Source organism: Eubalaena glacialis, chromosome 4 (genome assembly GCF_028564815.1).
Source record: "Eubalaena glacialis isolate mEubGla1 chromosome 4, mEubGla1.1.hap2.+ XY, whole genome shotgun sequence".
Classification (NCBI taxonomy): domain Eukaryota; kingdom Metazoa; phylum Chordata; class Mammalia; order Artiodactyla; family Balaenidae; genus Eubalaena; species Eubalaena glacialis.
In genome coordinates this window covers 64,918,566-64,931,576 of record NC_083719.1, presented here as the reverse complement: position 1 = coordinate 64,931,576, position 13,011 = coordinate 64,918,566, and the positions used below count along the sequence as shown (strand labels likewise).

The 13,011-nt window shown below is 34.0% G+C and overlaps 1 protein-coding gene across 5 annotated transcripts in view; it reads left to right on the top strand.

Moving 5' to 3' along the window:
* Positions 1–13,011, top strand: part of SSBP2 (single stranded DNA binding protein 2) — a 296,079-nt gene that overhangs the window by 83,735 nt on the left and 199,333 nt on the right. For all 5 annotated transcript variants that reach the window (XM_061187967.1, XM_061187965.1, XM_061187964.1 and 2 more), the window contains exon 4: positions 10,126–10,210. In XM_061187967.1, coding sequence (XP_061043950.1) covers positions 10,126–10,210 — 85 coding nt within the window. The remainder of the gene's footprint in view (positions 1–10,125; positions 10,211–13,011) is intronic.

The window sequence follows — 13,011 nt, the reverse complement described above, 5'->3', positions numbered from 1 at the left end:
TTGTTGACACCCTTATATTTTGTATGTTTCCTATTAGGTCTGCAAAGTGGCACAAGAAACCACTTTAGAAGTCTGTCCCTATTGGATTAGTGGGTTAACAAAATGAGGATTTTAAGTTTTTCATTATAGAATTAATTCTATTTCTTGCACCTATTTCTGTTTTACTCCCTTCCTCATGAATTTAACCTATCCTCGTACTGTAAATGGTTGATAAAAACTCACTGAATACTTTGGCTTTTTGCTTCCATCAGACTTGAGTTTTTTTGGTCTTTGCTATCAGAAGGTATAGCTCTTAAATCTGCTATTGCCCTTCCTTTTTCTATGGCTCTTAGATTTCAGGGGAGCTCTTCCTCTGTGGTTTTGGTATTTTAAGAAATTTTTACTTAGTTAGAGATATCAAAGAAATTGTAAATAATGAGCATAAATATTTTTAGACCATATTTATTTTAATTTAAATCTAGCACATGCAAAAGGTACATTATTTTCAGTGTTTTTAATGTTCTTCCCTAAAACTATCAATACTAACGTACTTTTTGAGGTGCCTACTTTGTTGATATAAATCAGTGATTCTTAATGATTTTGAAGTCATGGGGTCCTCTGAGAACTGATGAAAGGCTGTGGATCCCCTCTTCCAGGAAACTGCCCAGATCCTAAGCTTTCCTGATCATTGTGTGTAGCCAGCCATGACTGTGGGCCTTAAATCCAGCAGAGGCCTGACTTTTTTTTTTCAGCTGTTTCAGAGGTCCCTTTTATTTTATTTTTTTAAATTAAGACTTTATTTATCTTTTAGAGTAGTGTTCAGTAGGTTCACAACAAAATTGAGGGGAAGGTGGAGACTTTGCTTATACCTCCTGCTTCCACACATAGCCTTCCCATTATCAACATTCCCCACCAGAGTGGTACATTGTTGTAATTGATGAACCTACATTAACACACTAAAGTACTCAAAGTCCATAATTTGCATTACAGTTCATTTTTGGTGTTGTACATTCTATGGGTTTGAACAAATGTATAATGACATGTATCCACAATTATAGTAATATACAGAGTATTTTCACTGTCCTATAAATCTATGCTCTGCCTCTTCATCCCTCCCCACCCACCCTCCACCCCTGGTACTCAGTGATCCTTTTATTGTCTCCATAGTTTTGCCTTTTCCAGAATGTCATTTAGTTGAAATCATACAGTATGTGGCCTTTTCAGATTGGATTTTTTCACTAAGTTATATGCATTTAAAGTTTCTCCATGCCTTTCCATGGCTTGATAGCTCTTTTCTTTTAGTGCTGAATAATATTCCATTGTCTGGATGTACCATGGTTTAATGATTCATTCACCTACTGAAGGACATCTTGGTTGCTTCCAAGATTGGCAATTATAAAAAAAGCTGTTATAAACATCCATGTGTAGGTTTTTATGTAGTCATACATTTTTAGTTCCTTTGGGTATATACCAAAGAGTGTAATTGCTGGATCATATGCTAAGAATATGTTTAGTTTTGTAAGAAGCTGCCAGACCGTCTTCTAGACTGGTTGTACCATTTTTCATTCCCACCGGCAACAAATGAGAGTTTTTGTTGCTCCACATCCTGGCTAGCATTTGTTGCTATCAGTGTTCCAGATTTTGGCAATTCTAATAGGTGTGTAGTGGTATCTCATTGTATTAATTTGCATTTCCCTGATGACATACGACGACGTGGAGCATCTTTTCATATGCTTATTTGTCATCTGTGTATCTTTTTTGGTGAGGTATCTGTTAAGGTCTTTGGCCCATTTTTTAATTGAGTTGTTTTTTTTCTTATTGTTGAGTTTTAAAAGTTCTTTATGTATTTTGAATAACAGTCTTTTATCAGATGTGTGTTTTGCATATATTTTCTCCCAGTCTGTGGCTCGTCTTCTCATTATCTTGACATTGCCCTTTGCAGAACAGAAGTTTTTAATTTTAACAAAATCTAGTTTATCAATTATTTCTTTTATGTATTGTGCCTTTAATGTTATACCTAAAAAGTCATTGCCATACTCAAGGTTATCTTGGTTTTCTTGTAAGTTAACTTCTAGGAGTTTTATTGTTTTATACCTTACATCTAGGTCTGTGATCCATTTTTGTGAAGGATTTCTAGTGTCTAGATTCTTTTTTTTTTTTTTTTTGCATGGGGTGTTGTCTAGTTGTTGCAGTATCATTTGTTGAAATGACTATCTTTGCTCCATTGTATTGCCTTTGTTCCTTTGTCAGAGATCAGTTGACTATATTTATATGGGACTATTTGTGGGCTCTCTTTTCTGTCCCATTGATGTATTATCTGTTCTTTACCAATACCACACTGTCTTGATTACTGTAGCTTTATAATAAGTCTTAAAGTTGGGTAGTATCAGTCTTCCATTTCTGTTCTTCTTTATTATTGTGTTGGCTATTCTGGGTCTTTTTCCTTTATAAACTTTAGAATCAGTTTGTCAATATCCATGAAATAACTTGTTGGGATTTTGATTGGGATTGCATTGAATCTATAGATCAAGTTTGGAAGAACTGACATCTTGACAATATTGAGATGCCTGACCTTTTTATCCTTAACTCTTTAGAGCTGGGCTTCATAATCTGTGCCCTAGGTTAGGGATTCAGAACTGCCTTTTTTCAGGTTGTCTTCTTTTTTTTTTTTTTCTGACTGGGAAAGCTGTTGCTGCTATTGAGGTCCAGATGATTAGGATAACGTGTATTCTTTGAGAACTTACTGCTTGCTCATTTGGTTACGCTAAAAGTCCCTGTTGGATGGACCAGTTGCATTTTTATGACTTCTTCTCACTTCTGTCTTTTATAGAATATTTGTAAGTGGAGTTTTCCTGTTGTTTAAGCCTTTTCACCAAATATTTACTGTGCAAAATTATGCTGCCTTCAAGGAAATAAGTAGTAGGGGAGATAAACAATTAATAGTATTATAACTGAGGTATGTACTGGTTATAATAGCAATACAGGAGGAATACTTACATCAGCTTGGGAGAGGTAGGAAAGGCTACACAGAGAAAGTGAATCTGAGCTGATTTGAAAGTTGAGTGAGAAAAGGGTATTTTGGGCAAGGAATAGTTAGCATGAAATCTTAAAAGTGATCCTCATGCATTCAAGGAAAGGCAGGTCTCTTGGATCAGTTGAATTGTAGATGCAGTACTATGAAGTGATAGAATATAAGGCTAGAAACAAAGGCAGGGGTCAGACTATGAAGTCCTGGAGTGCATCAAGGACTTTGGACTAGAACTCAAAGATTTTAAACAAGGTATATGACATGATTAGCTTTGTGCTTTTAGATACTTGGCATTACCATAGACATGGATTGAAGAGGATTGAGAGCAGAGGCAGAGTCTAGTTTACAGGGCAGTTGTTATTGTCCAGTTGAAAGGTTATTAGGTGATGGACCCCAGATAGTGAACACTGAGTGGAATAGATTGGAGGTGAATGAAGAAGTTGCCAAGTTTTAGATTTGGATGGTGGGATGAACACTGATGCCATTGATTGAGTGAGGGAGTATAGAGAGAGCAACACGCTTTGGGAAAAAGACCATGATTTAGCTCGGACAGATTAAATTTTGAGATGCCTGTGTCACATTCAGAGAGAGATGCCCTATACAGTCAGAGATCTGGATCTGTAGGTCTGAGACAGGCCCATAATGGTTTGGGAATTATCAGCATAGACTATACTGTAGTGAAGAGTGTTCATGGGTGAAACTGCCAGTATAACAGGTAAGAGCAGGACCTGGGGTTGGGACTCTGGGGAAAGTCAACCTTTAAGTGTAGGTGGATAAAGAGGAGCCTCAAAAGAAAATACTTAGAGAGGAAGGAGGGTAATCAGGAAAGAATAATGTATGGGAACCAGGAAAGGCATTCAAAGGAGAGATTAAATCTGCAGCTGGTAAAAGTAAAAAACAACAACAACAACAACAAGTATTTTCCTGAATCGGGCAATAAAGTGAACTTTGGTGGTCTTGGGGAGAACGGTTTCAGTGGAGTAGTGAAAGTGAAATTTAGAAGGCTGTTATATTTCATTTTTCCAGCTCCAGGTTTATGGAGAGTAGTTGAAGTGTGTGGTGATGTGCGTAGTAGTTTCAGGATTAACAATGGAACAGGACCTAACATTTTTATTTTAAAAATTGAATAGATTTGAGCATGTATATAGATTGAGGTGAAAAGAGTAGGAGAGGTTGAAGATGCATGAAAGAGCAATAAACATGCACAAAAACGCAGAATAAGCTACAGGAGAGATGAGGGGCAAAGGCCTTAGAGAGAGAGGAGGAGGGGAATTTCTCCTTTTAGTATGGGATAGAGGAAAGTGTGTGATTTTACTTTCTGGAACTGTTTTTCTTGTTTTTGATATGATTTCCCTTATCATTTCTTTTCTTCTTTCCCAGTTTGCACCATGCCCCAGTGCTGTCATATTTCTTAGGCCTCCCTCCTGTGTTCATTGCGTTTACCTTGATCAAATCCCTCTTGAAAGCGTATTTCGTCTTAGTATGCTTTAATAAAAGTTCCCAACTCTCTTCCATGAATTTCAGAAATACAAATGGCAAGAAACTTCTTTCCTCTGAAATTAATGTCCGTTTAGATTTGTGTAATTCAAAAATACACACTTTTTGAAACTTCCTATTTAAAGTTTTAATGGCAGAAACTGTGACTCATTTTTATTTAATATTGTATGTAAAACACCTTTTGAAGTAACTTTGGGCTCATGTATTTATATCCTGTAATTAAATATGTATAACATTGCAGAGAAAATAAACTAATAACTAAGATTATCATGAGAATCCAGTTTCTGTCACTTGGCAGTGGAAAGTCAAATCTTGCAGCACGCTAGCACTCTAATGATTTTAGAATCTAACGATGACATCAGGTATAGCTAAGAATAACCAAATACTTATGTGAAAATAATAGCATTGGAATTAGTCAACAGGCTTACTAGAATGGTATATTTGTAATTGGCAGACTAGTTCTTACTCATTAGTTCTTGCCTGTAATAGGCATTGTGTAGCTAATTATTTACTTGAATTAAGTTAAACTAAACATCAATATAAGGCAATGTAGGCAACAACTAGGATAGAAGAAGAGTATAATCACAGTGATAAGGGAATAAATAGTATTAGCAAGAGAGAAAGCAAAGAACACAGGTGGTCAGGCTATAGGGGAGAAGCGAAATGTGTCTGGGAGAGTAGGAAAAGAATGTGGAATACAGAGGCAGATTTGGTGGGGAGAAGACATTGTAAAAAAAAAACTGATGGAATCTTCCATTAAATGCAAAGGATTAGAAAGGAAATTGAGGCAAATTTTACTAAATAAGAAAACTTTCTTTCTGGCCATAATAACTCTATGAGACTTTTCTAGAATACTTTTAATACCTTTATACTTATTTTAAAAGTACTTTAGTGTAAATCATCTTTGTATCTGCACAAAAGTCTGTAAAATACATAACAGATATTTTCTCTTTACATAAAAAAACTAAGGAACAAAAGTATTTCCTCAAGATCAAACTCGGAATTAAAGTTTTCTGAATTGTAACCAGTACTCATCTCAGTAACAGTTATTATTTCTTAAATAGGGAGCAGAATTTAGTGGCCCACTATTAATAAGACACTAATTACAGCCCCCTTTTGAGCATCATGAGTGGCTAATCCCAGACAGTAGCTATAAATGACTCAGAAAAGTTGTCTTTTCTGAGTCCAGTCTGTCTTGAGGCATCCATGGATCACTGGCGGCTTGTGTAGGGCGAGGAGGTGGTTGCCCTAGGTTACTCAGGAAATGAGTTGGAGTCCAAGGGTAGAGGGTAGGATAACAAAGTGTTTGCTGTCTTATCCAGGACAGGTCTCTATCTACCACACTCTTGGAACAGCTGATGGTGCTCACACTGCCAGAGCTGTATAAACCTGCCCATCATCAGAATATAAAGCATCTTTGAAATAAAAATTTTTAATACCACACTCACGTTAGAGGCAAATAATGTAAGATAAAAAGTTCGAGCCCAGCTCTGCCATTTGTGTGGCACTTGTGTGGCCACTTGTGTGCCACTTGTGTGGCCCTTAGGTAAATTATTTAACCTTTCGAAGCCTCAGTTCCCTTATCTATAAAATGGGAAAATAATAGGAGGATTAAATGATGAAAAATGTTTAGTATATGATGCTTGAATTTAGCACATACTTATTAAATGTAAGCTATTTTGATGATACTTTAAAATATGAATTTGTTACTAATCCAGGATTATGTGAGAATTTTATGATAGTGGGGCAAAATTTAATGCTTACATTTTAGAAAGTATTAAGCAGTGCTAAGGAATGATACAAGTACATGTATGTGGAAGTTCTAAGGTGATGAGCAGGTGCATGTACATTTCACTACCCTCCGTAGTGTTACGAATGGACAGTTTTCTTCAATATAGGTTAAGAGTAACTAACATTAATTGATAATGTATTTTTGGGACAGTCAACAAGAAATAACTTTCTTAGTTATTTTAAGACTTGGACTTATAATAACATGACTTGCTCCTCAGAAAAAAATGTCTTCCTCAGGGTTTTTTTTTTTTTGCTGCTTCTTTTAATTTTTATTTTCATAGAATTCTAGATATTGCCAGTGGCATGAAGGTTATATAATTACATTAGCATCCCATCTTCTGGGACACATCTGGCATGTTTACCCACCCCTGTAGACTTCTCTGACAACCATTTTGCTTTCTATGTTCCCTAGAGATATTGAAAGCTAGCTAGTCACTTTGACTCACATCCTCAGGATAGAAGGAAAAAGTATTTGGATGAGATCCTCAACCTGGGAATCCTGTGTTTTCTTTTAACTTAGGTGGGGAAATTTTTAATAATAATAAATGATACAAGAACAAAGATTTCAATACTGTGCAAGTTTTGCTTCTCTGTATTTAGTCTCTATCTTCTTCATTTGTAAAATAGAGATTTTTCACTTGTTTCTGCTTAGGAATAAAGAGACTGTAAATCTAAAGCATTATTCATGAATATCAATCCACCACATTTCGAGGATAGTATTTTGGTTTCAAGCTTTGGATTAGAGAAATTGAAAAGCTCCTGGGCCTCCAGCATGTCAGGTTGTAGAGAGAGGAAGTCTGTATTTGTTGATTACTATAACTTTATAGTATAGTTTGAAATTGGGAAGTCTCCAGCTTTATTATTCTTTCTCAAGATTGCTTCAGCTATTCAGGGTCTTTTGTGGCTCCATACAAATTTTAAGGTTATTTTTCCTGTGAAAAATGCCATTGGAATTTTGATAGGGATTGAATTGAATCTGTAGATTGCTTTGGGTAGTGTGGACATTTTAACAATATTAATTCTTCCAATCCGTGGCATGGAATATCTTTCTATTTTTTTAATTTCTTCTTCAATTTCTTTCATCAATGTCTTATAGTTTTCAGTGTATCGCTCTTTCACCTCCATGGCTAAATATATTCCTAGGTATTTTTTTCTTTTGGATGTATTTGTAAATGGGATTGTTTCTTAATTTCTATATCTAATAGTTCATTGTTAGTGTAGATTCACAAAAACAAACATCACAAATTACAACAGACTTTTGTATATTGATTTTTTTTATCCTGCAACTTTACTGAATTCATTTATTAGTTCTAACAGTTTTTTGTGGAATCTTTAATAATTAGAGTCTTCTTTCTTTTTTCTTAGTCTGTTAGCTAATGATTTGTCAAGTTCGTTGATCTTTTCAAAGAACCAACTTTTGGTTTAATAATTTTCTTTTTTTTAATTCTTTATTTCATTTATCTCTGCTTTAATCTTTATTATTTCCTTCTGCTAGCTTCTTTCCTTCTGATTTCTTCTTTGACCCATGGGAGTGTGTTGTTTAATTTCCACAAATTTGTGAATTTTTCCATTTTCCTTCTGTTATTGATTTCTAACTTTATGCCATTGTGGTCAGAGAACATACCTTGTATGATATCTATCTTTTTAAGTCTATTGAGACTTAATTTGTGCCCTAACATGTGATCTATCCTGGAAAACGTCCCATGTGAACTTTAGAAGAACGTGTATGCTTTTTGTTGGTTAGAGTGTTCGGTGTATGTCTATTAGATGTAGTTGGTTTATTGTGCCATTTAAGCCCTTTATTTCCTTGCTTGTGTTCTGTCTGCTTGTTCTGTCCGTTATTGAGAGTAGAGTATTGATGTCTCTATTATTGTAGAACTGTGTATTTCTCCCTTGGATAAATGAGTTTAAAAGGATATATTTCTTTACCTTTATTCAAGGAAAAAATGTATAGGTAATGTAGGATTGTTAGAAATACCATATATAAAGTTATCTGCTTTAGTAATTTGGTTTATTATCCTTAATCTGGCTCTTGGAAATTTTTGACCTCCTATTAAATCCATAAAGATAAACATTGTCATAATATTGCATATAATATTCTGTGATTAAACTAAATACAATTTAAAGACAACCATTATAAAATTTTGGTTTTAAGAGCTTTGAAGTTCCTTAAGAACATGAAAATGAGAATAATTGCAATATACTGTAATTCATAACACACCTGATCCAGGTGGAAAACTTTAAGGTGTATCCTTGTCTGTGTATAATTCTTATACTTTTTATCCCAAAAGGGATAGAGGGAGGTCAGGTACAACTTTTAATTGCTTTCACTCTCCTAAAGGAATTGAAGTTTATTTAAATTAATTTGGTCTTTATTGTTTGCTTTGTATTTCTTGCTTATTGTAGAAATTTAAAAGGAAATAAATGCCAGTACTTAATCTTTCATATTTTTCACCTCTATGGGTAATCTTATTTTACTGAATTAATTGTGTTATAAGGCATACAGAATGTTTTATCCTAACTGAGGAGAGAGACCCAGGTTAAATGAGACTTCAAGGGTCAAAACAAAGAGACCAGTTTGATTTACCAAGTTTTATTGTACCATTGTTAACTGTTCCCTCAGCCCAATGACCTGCCTTAACAATATGTATGCATTTTAAGCTTTTGTGCAAGCTAATTATAGTGTTGATATTATTAATAATACGCTTACTATAAGACCCTGTGTTTATTTTGTATAATTTAATTTTCTCAGCAACCCCATTGTATAGAGGAGGAAATTCCTATCTGTTTAAACAAATTGAGCTAGTAGTGGGAGGGGGTCTCAAGAGGGAGGGGATTATGGGGATATATGTATACATATAGCTGATTCACTTTGTTGTACAGCAGAAAGTAACACAACATTGTGAAGCAATTATACTCCAATAAAGATTAAAAAAAAAAAGAGCTAGTAAACGGCAGGGCCAGCTTTTGTCTCAAATATGTCCTATTCCAAAACTTGTGCTGCTAACCACTTGGCTTAGCCTACTTTCCAATTCTATAGAGTGGGAAATGTATAATACTTGTTGATCAGCAAAATTACCTTTGTTTATTGCCAGTACTTTCAGCCATTTGCTTTCCTGATTTTTAATCCCATGCTCAAGTTCATTGTTAATTTTATAAATGGGAGGATGACTGGGGCCATATGTTTTGTAAGCAGTATAATTATTTTTTCTCAACCAGTTCCGTCTTGCTTTTTCCCATTGTTCTTGAGTAGGAAGAAAAAAAGAAAGTTAGTGTGAATTTTTTAATTTTCAAAATTACTAACCTGTCTTTGTAATTACAAGGGAAAACCAGAGGATATTTTAAGAAAATATATTTATTTGACAGGTGTGACTTAACGGTCAGGATAGGGTATCGGCCTGGGGATTGGACAACAAAATTATCTTGAAAAAATTAATTCCACTTTTATAAATAAAGTTACTTTAATTCCTTAATGATTAAATTGGTATTTTTAAAACCATTTCATTCTTCATGGGGAAGTTGTGAAAAGTATTATAATTATTTCAATCATGTGTTTAAGTCATGTAAATAGACAGTTAAGAATGACAGTCTAAATTTTTTTAAATTAAATTTTCATTTTGGAAAAATCTTAGCATTTCTGAACAATGGCTAGGTTATACCCTATTATTACATGACGAGCCTTGTCTGTATTTAAATCTTTCAAATAAATATTTGTCCTGAAGAAGAAAACACATTTTGTGTAAAGAACATTTGTCTTCTAATTTTTGGAATTGTGATCTCTCATTTGACATTATATGATTTTCTTAATGTTACCATAATTACTTTTTTAGTGTATTTTGGGATCTCTACTGTGCAGCTCCAGAAAGACGGGAAACATGTGAACATTCAAGTGAAGCAAAAGCCTTCCATGATTATGTAAGTTACTATATAATTTTACTAAGTTATATTGTCAGTTTTCTTCTTAACCACTGTTCTTGAAAAATGCATTGGACCATCCACGTTTTCCCTTTGGTACTTAAGAAATTATTCTTTTTGTCTTGGGAAGTAGGCTCATCACTTTAAAAGTGAAATACAAACGGGTTTGTGAGTCTTGTTGAAGAAACTTAGGATAAGAGAGTAGTCCTAACTCCAGGATGTTAAAGGTGTTTCTTATCTTTAAGTGTGCCTGATTTGTGAAGTTGCAGATTTATAAAAATTAAGTAGTAATTATTCCACAAAATTCATCATAAGAATTCTATAAGTGAGAAGTTCCTCTTCTGCATATAGCATTTTAAAAATATAAAGAAATATTACATTATTCTCTTTTGCAACTTTTAGTTACACATCATAAGGCTAAATATCCTCTTCACTGAATTCAGTTCCATAAATAAATTTATTGTAAATTAAAGGAAATACGAGATAAGAGAGCAAAAGAGTCTGGGCAAAAATGAAAATGCGAATTTTTTTTTAATTCTTAAGAACAGTGGCCTATCCTTGGCTAGGTGATGTATATTGAGTGTTTTTTTAGAAGAACTGTAAATGTGATTTTAGAGATTTGATGGCATCAGGAAGTAGAATTGTAAAAAAAAAAAAAAAGTGGGGGGGAGTAGGTTTTCTTTAGGGAAAAATAGCATTTAAGAATGAGGAGACTGTGTTTTGAAGGGGCTGGGAAAACACTGTGTTTGCAGAACTGACCATAAAAGACATGCAGATTGAGTTTGGAGTAGAGGAAAACCAGTTTCCTTGGTGTGGAGCAAGTGGAATTGGGCCTGGAGCCTGAGGAAATATCGATTTTAAGTACCTAAAACTTTACCAGAGGGATACATGTTTAGTTGGTAGAAGGGAGGCATCATTCTGTGTAAACAGCCTTTAAAACCAGAACCGGGGCTCAAAAGGGAAAAAGAACTTGTTCTTCCAAAGGAAATACCTCAGCCTTAGTCTGAAGAGTGGAACTAGCCAGAAGAATTATAACCCCAAACACAGCACAAGGAAGAGTATGCAGACTTAAGAGAAGTGAAAATCTTGGGCATCTTGCAGGGACTGTGTAATACTTTAAACGTATACTAAACTGATTAAAGTGAGACTGCTTGTGATTACTTCATCAGATATTGATTGTACTCATAAAGCTTGCTATGTGCTAAACACTAGCCCTTGGGGACAAGGTGAGTGAAAGGGATGCTATTGCATATAAAGAAAAAGTACAGAAAAGGCAGATAAGGCAGGGCCCAGGACACGGCATTTATTTGAACAATCTCCTTCTCCTTTTTCACCTTTGGGTAATGGCTGTAAAGTAAAGCAGAGACCCAACCACGAAGAGTGTAAGGATTCTGGCTAGAGTGAGATACTCATCTCATCCGTCTCTTACATCAAGAAAGACGTGCCTAGGTTTGGCCTGCCAGTAGTGGGAAAAGTTTTTAAAATAACCACTAATTTTGACAACTGGATGGCATTAGATAGTATCAGTGTTCTGCTGTAAAGGACGTACAATGTTTGTGGATCTACATCTTAAGAAATTAATTATATAAGTACTTTTTCAAAATTCCATTGTATCGAAAGATGCAGCCTTCTGTTCAGCATGGAGATCTTATAGGGAACACTGAAATAATTTAGTATCTCCTTCTTAGAAGCATAGATAAATCATCATTGTTGTCATAGCCATCATCATCATCGTAATCGTAATCATTTTGCATCCATAAGGTGCTTTCGGTATTTCAGAGAGTACTCACACTTAATTAGCTTTAGAAACCCTCTTAAATATTTCAAGGTTTTTGAAAATGAGCATTGACCAGAGGTAGGAGTGAAATTAGATTTTATAGGAAGAATAACCCCTTACCATGTAATTTGGTCCTAAGAAAATGTAGTTTAGAAGAAAGTCAGTATTTGGATTTTACAATTTGTTATGAATTAGCACATGTTTTATCAGATGTTTCATAATTCTATCTTAAATATTAGTTTTAAGAGATTTGATTTCTTAGGTGGCATTTTTATTATACCTTTAAGTCAATTTATTTTTAATGGTAATATATCTCTAAATTTTTTCAAATGGAGGTTGCTGAAAAGATAGAGTTTGACTTACAGAATCTTATATTGCAATTGGATTTTTAGAAATGCATTTGTTTTCTGTAGCAAACTTTTATGGTAATTTTCATGGGTAGGATTTCCTGAATTCTTAATAGTAGACAATTTCTAAAAATGATCAACATAATTCATGTTTAATGTGTAGATATAGAAGTTTGAAAGATTCAGGGAAGAAAATAGGAAACAGGAACAAACAATAAGAGTTTGGTAAAATTCTGTCACGTAATATTGCTATATTAGAGTCCATTGGGAACCATTTCTAAGATAGTGATTAGTATGTATACCTACTGAATTTCAAGGTAGTTCTCAAGGAAGCATTCTGAAAAATATTTTCCTTATTAGCTGCATCTTCAGAGTAAAAAAATACTTGCATGCATAAATTCTGATATGTTTAAAAAGTAGTCTCATTATTTTCTAGTCTTCACTTATCTATGAGATTGAATGGATAATGAAAGATAAACTACTTTTTTTCTTTTTTCTTTTATTTTTTAAAATTTATTTTATTGAAGTATAGTTGATGTACAATGTGTTAATTTCTGCTATAGAGCAAAGTGATTCAGTTATACATATATATATATACATTTTTAAACACCTTTATTGGAGTATAATTGCTTTACAGTGGTGTGTTAGTTTCTGCTGTATAACAAAGTGAATCAGCT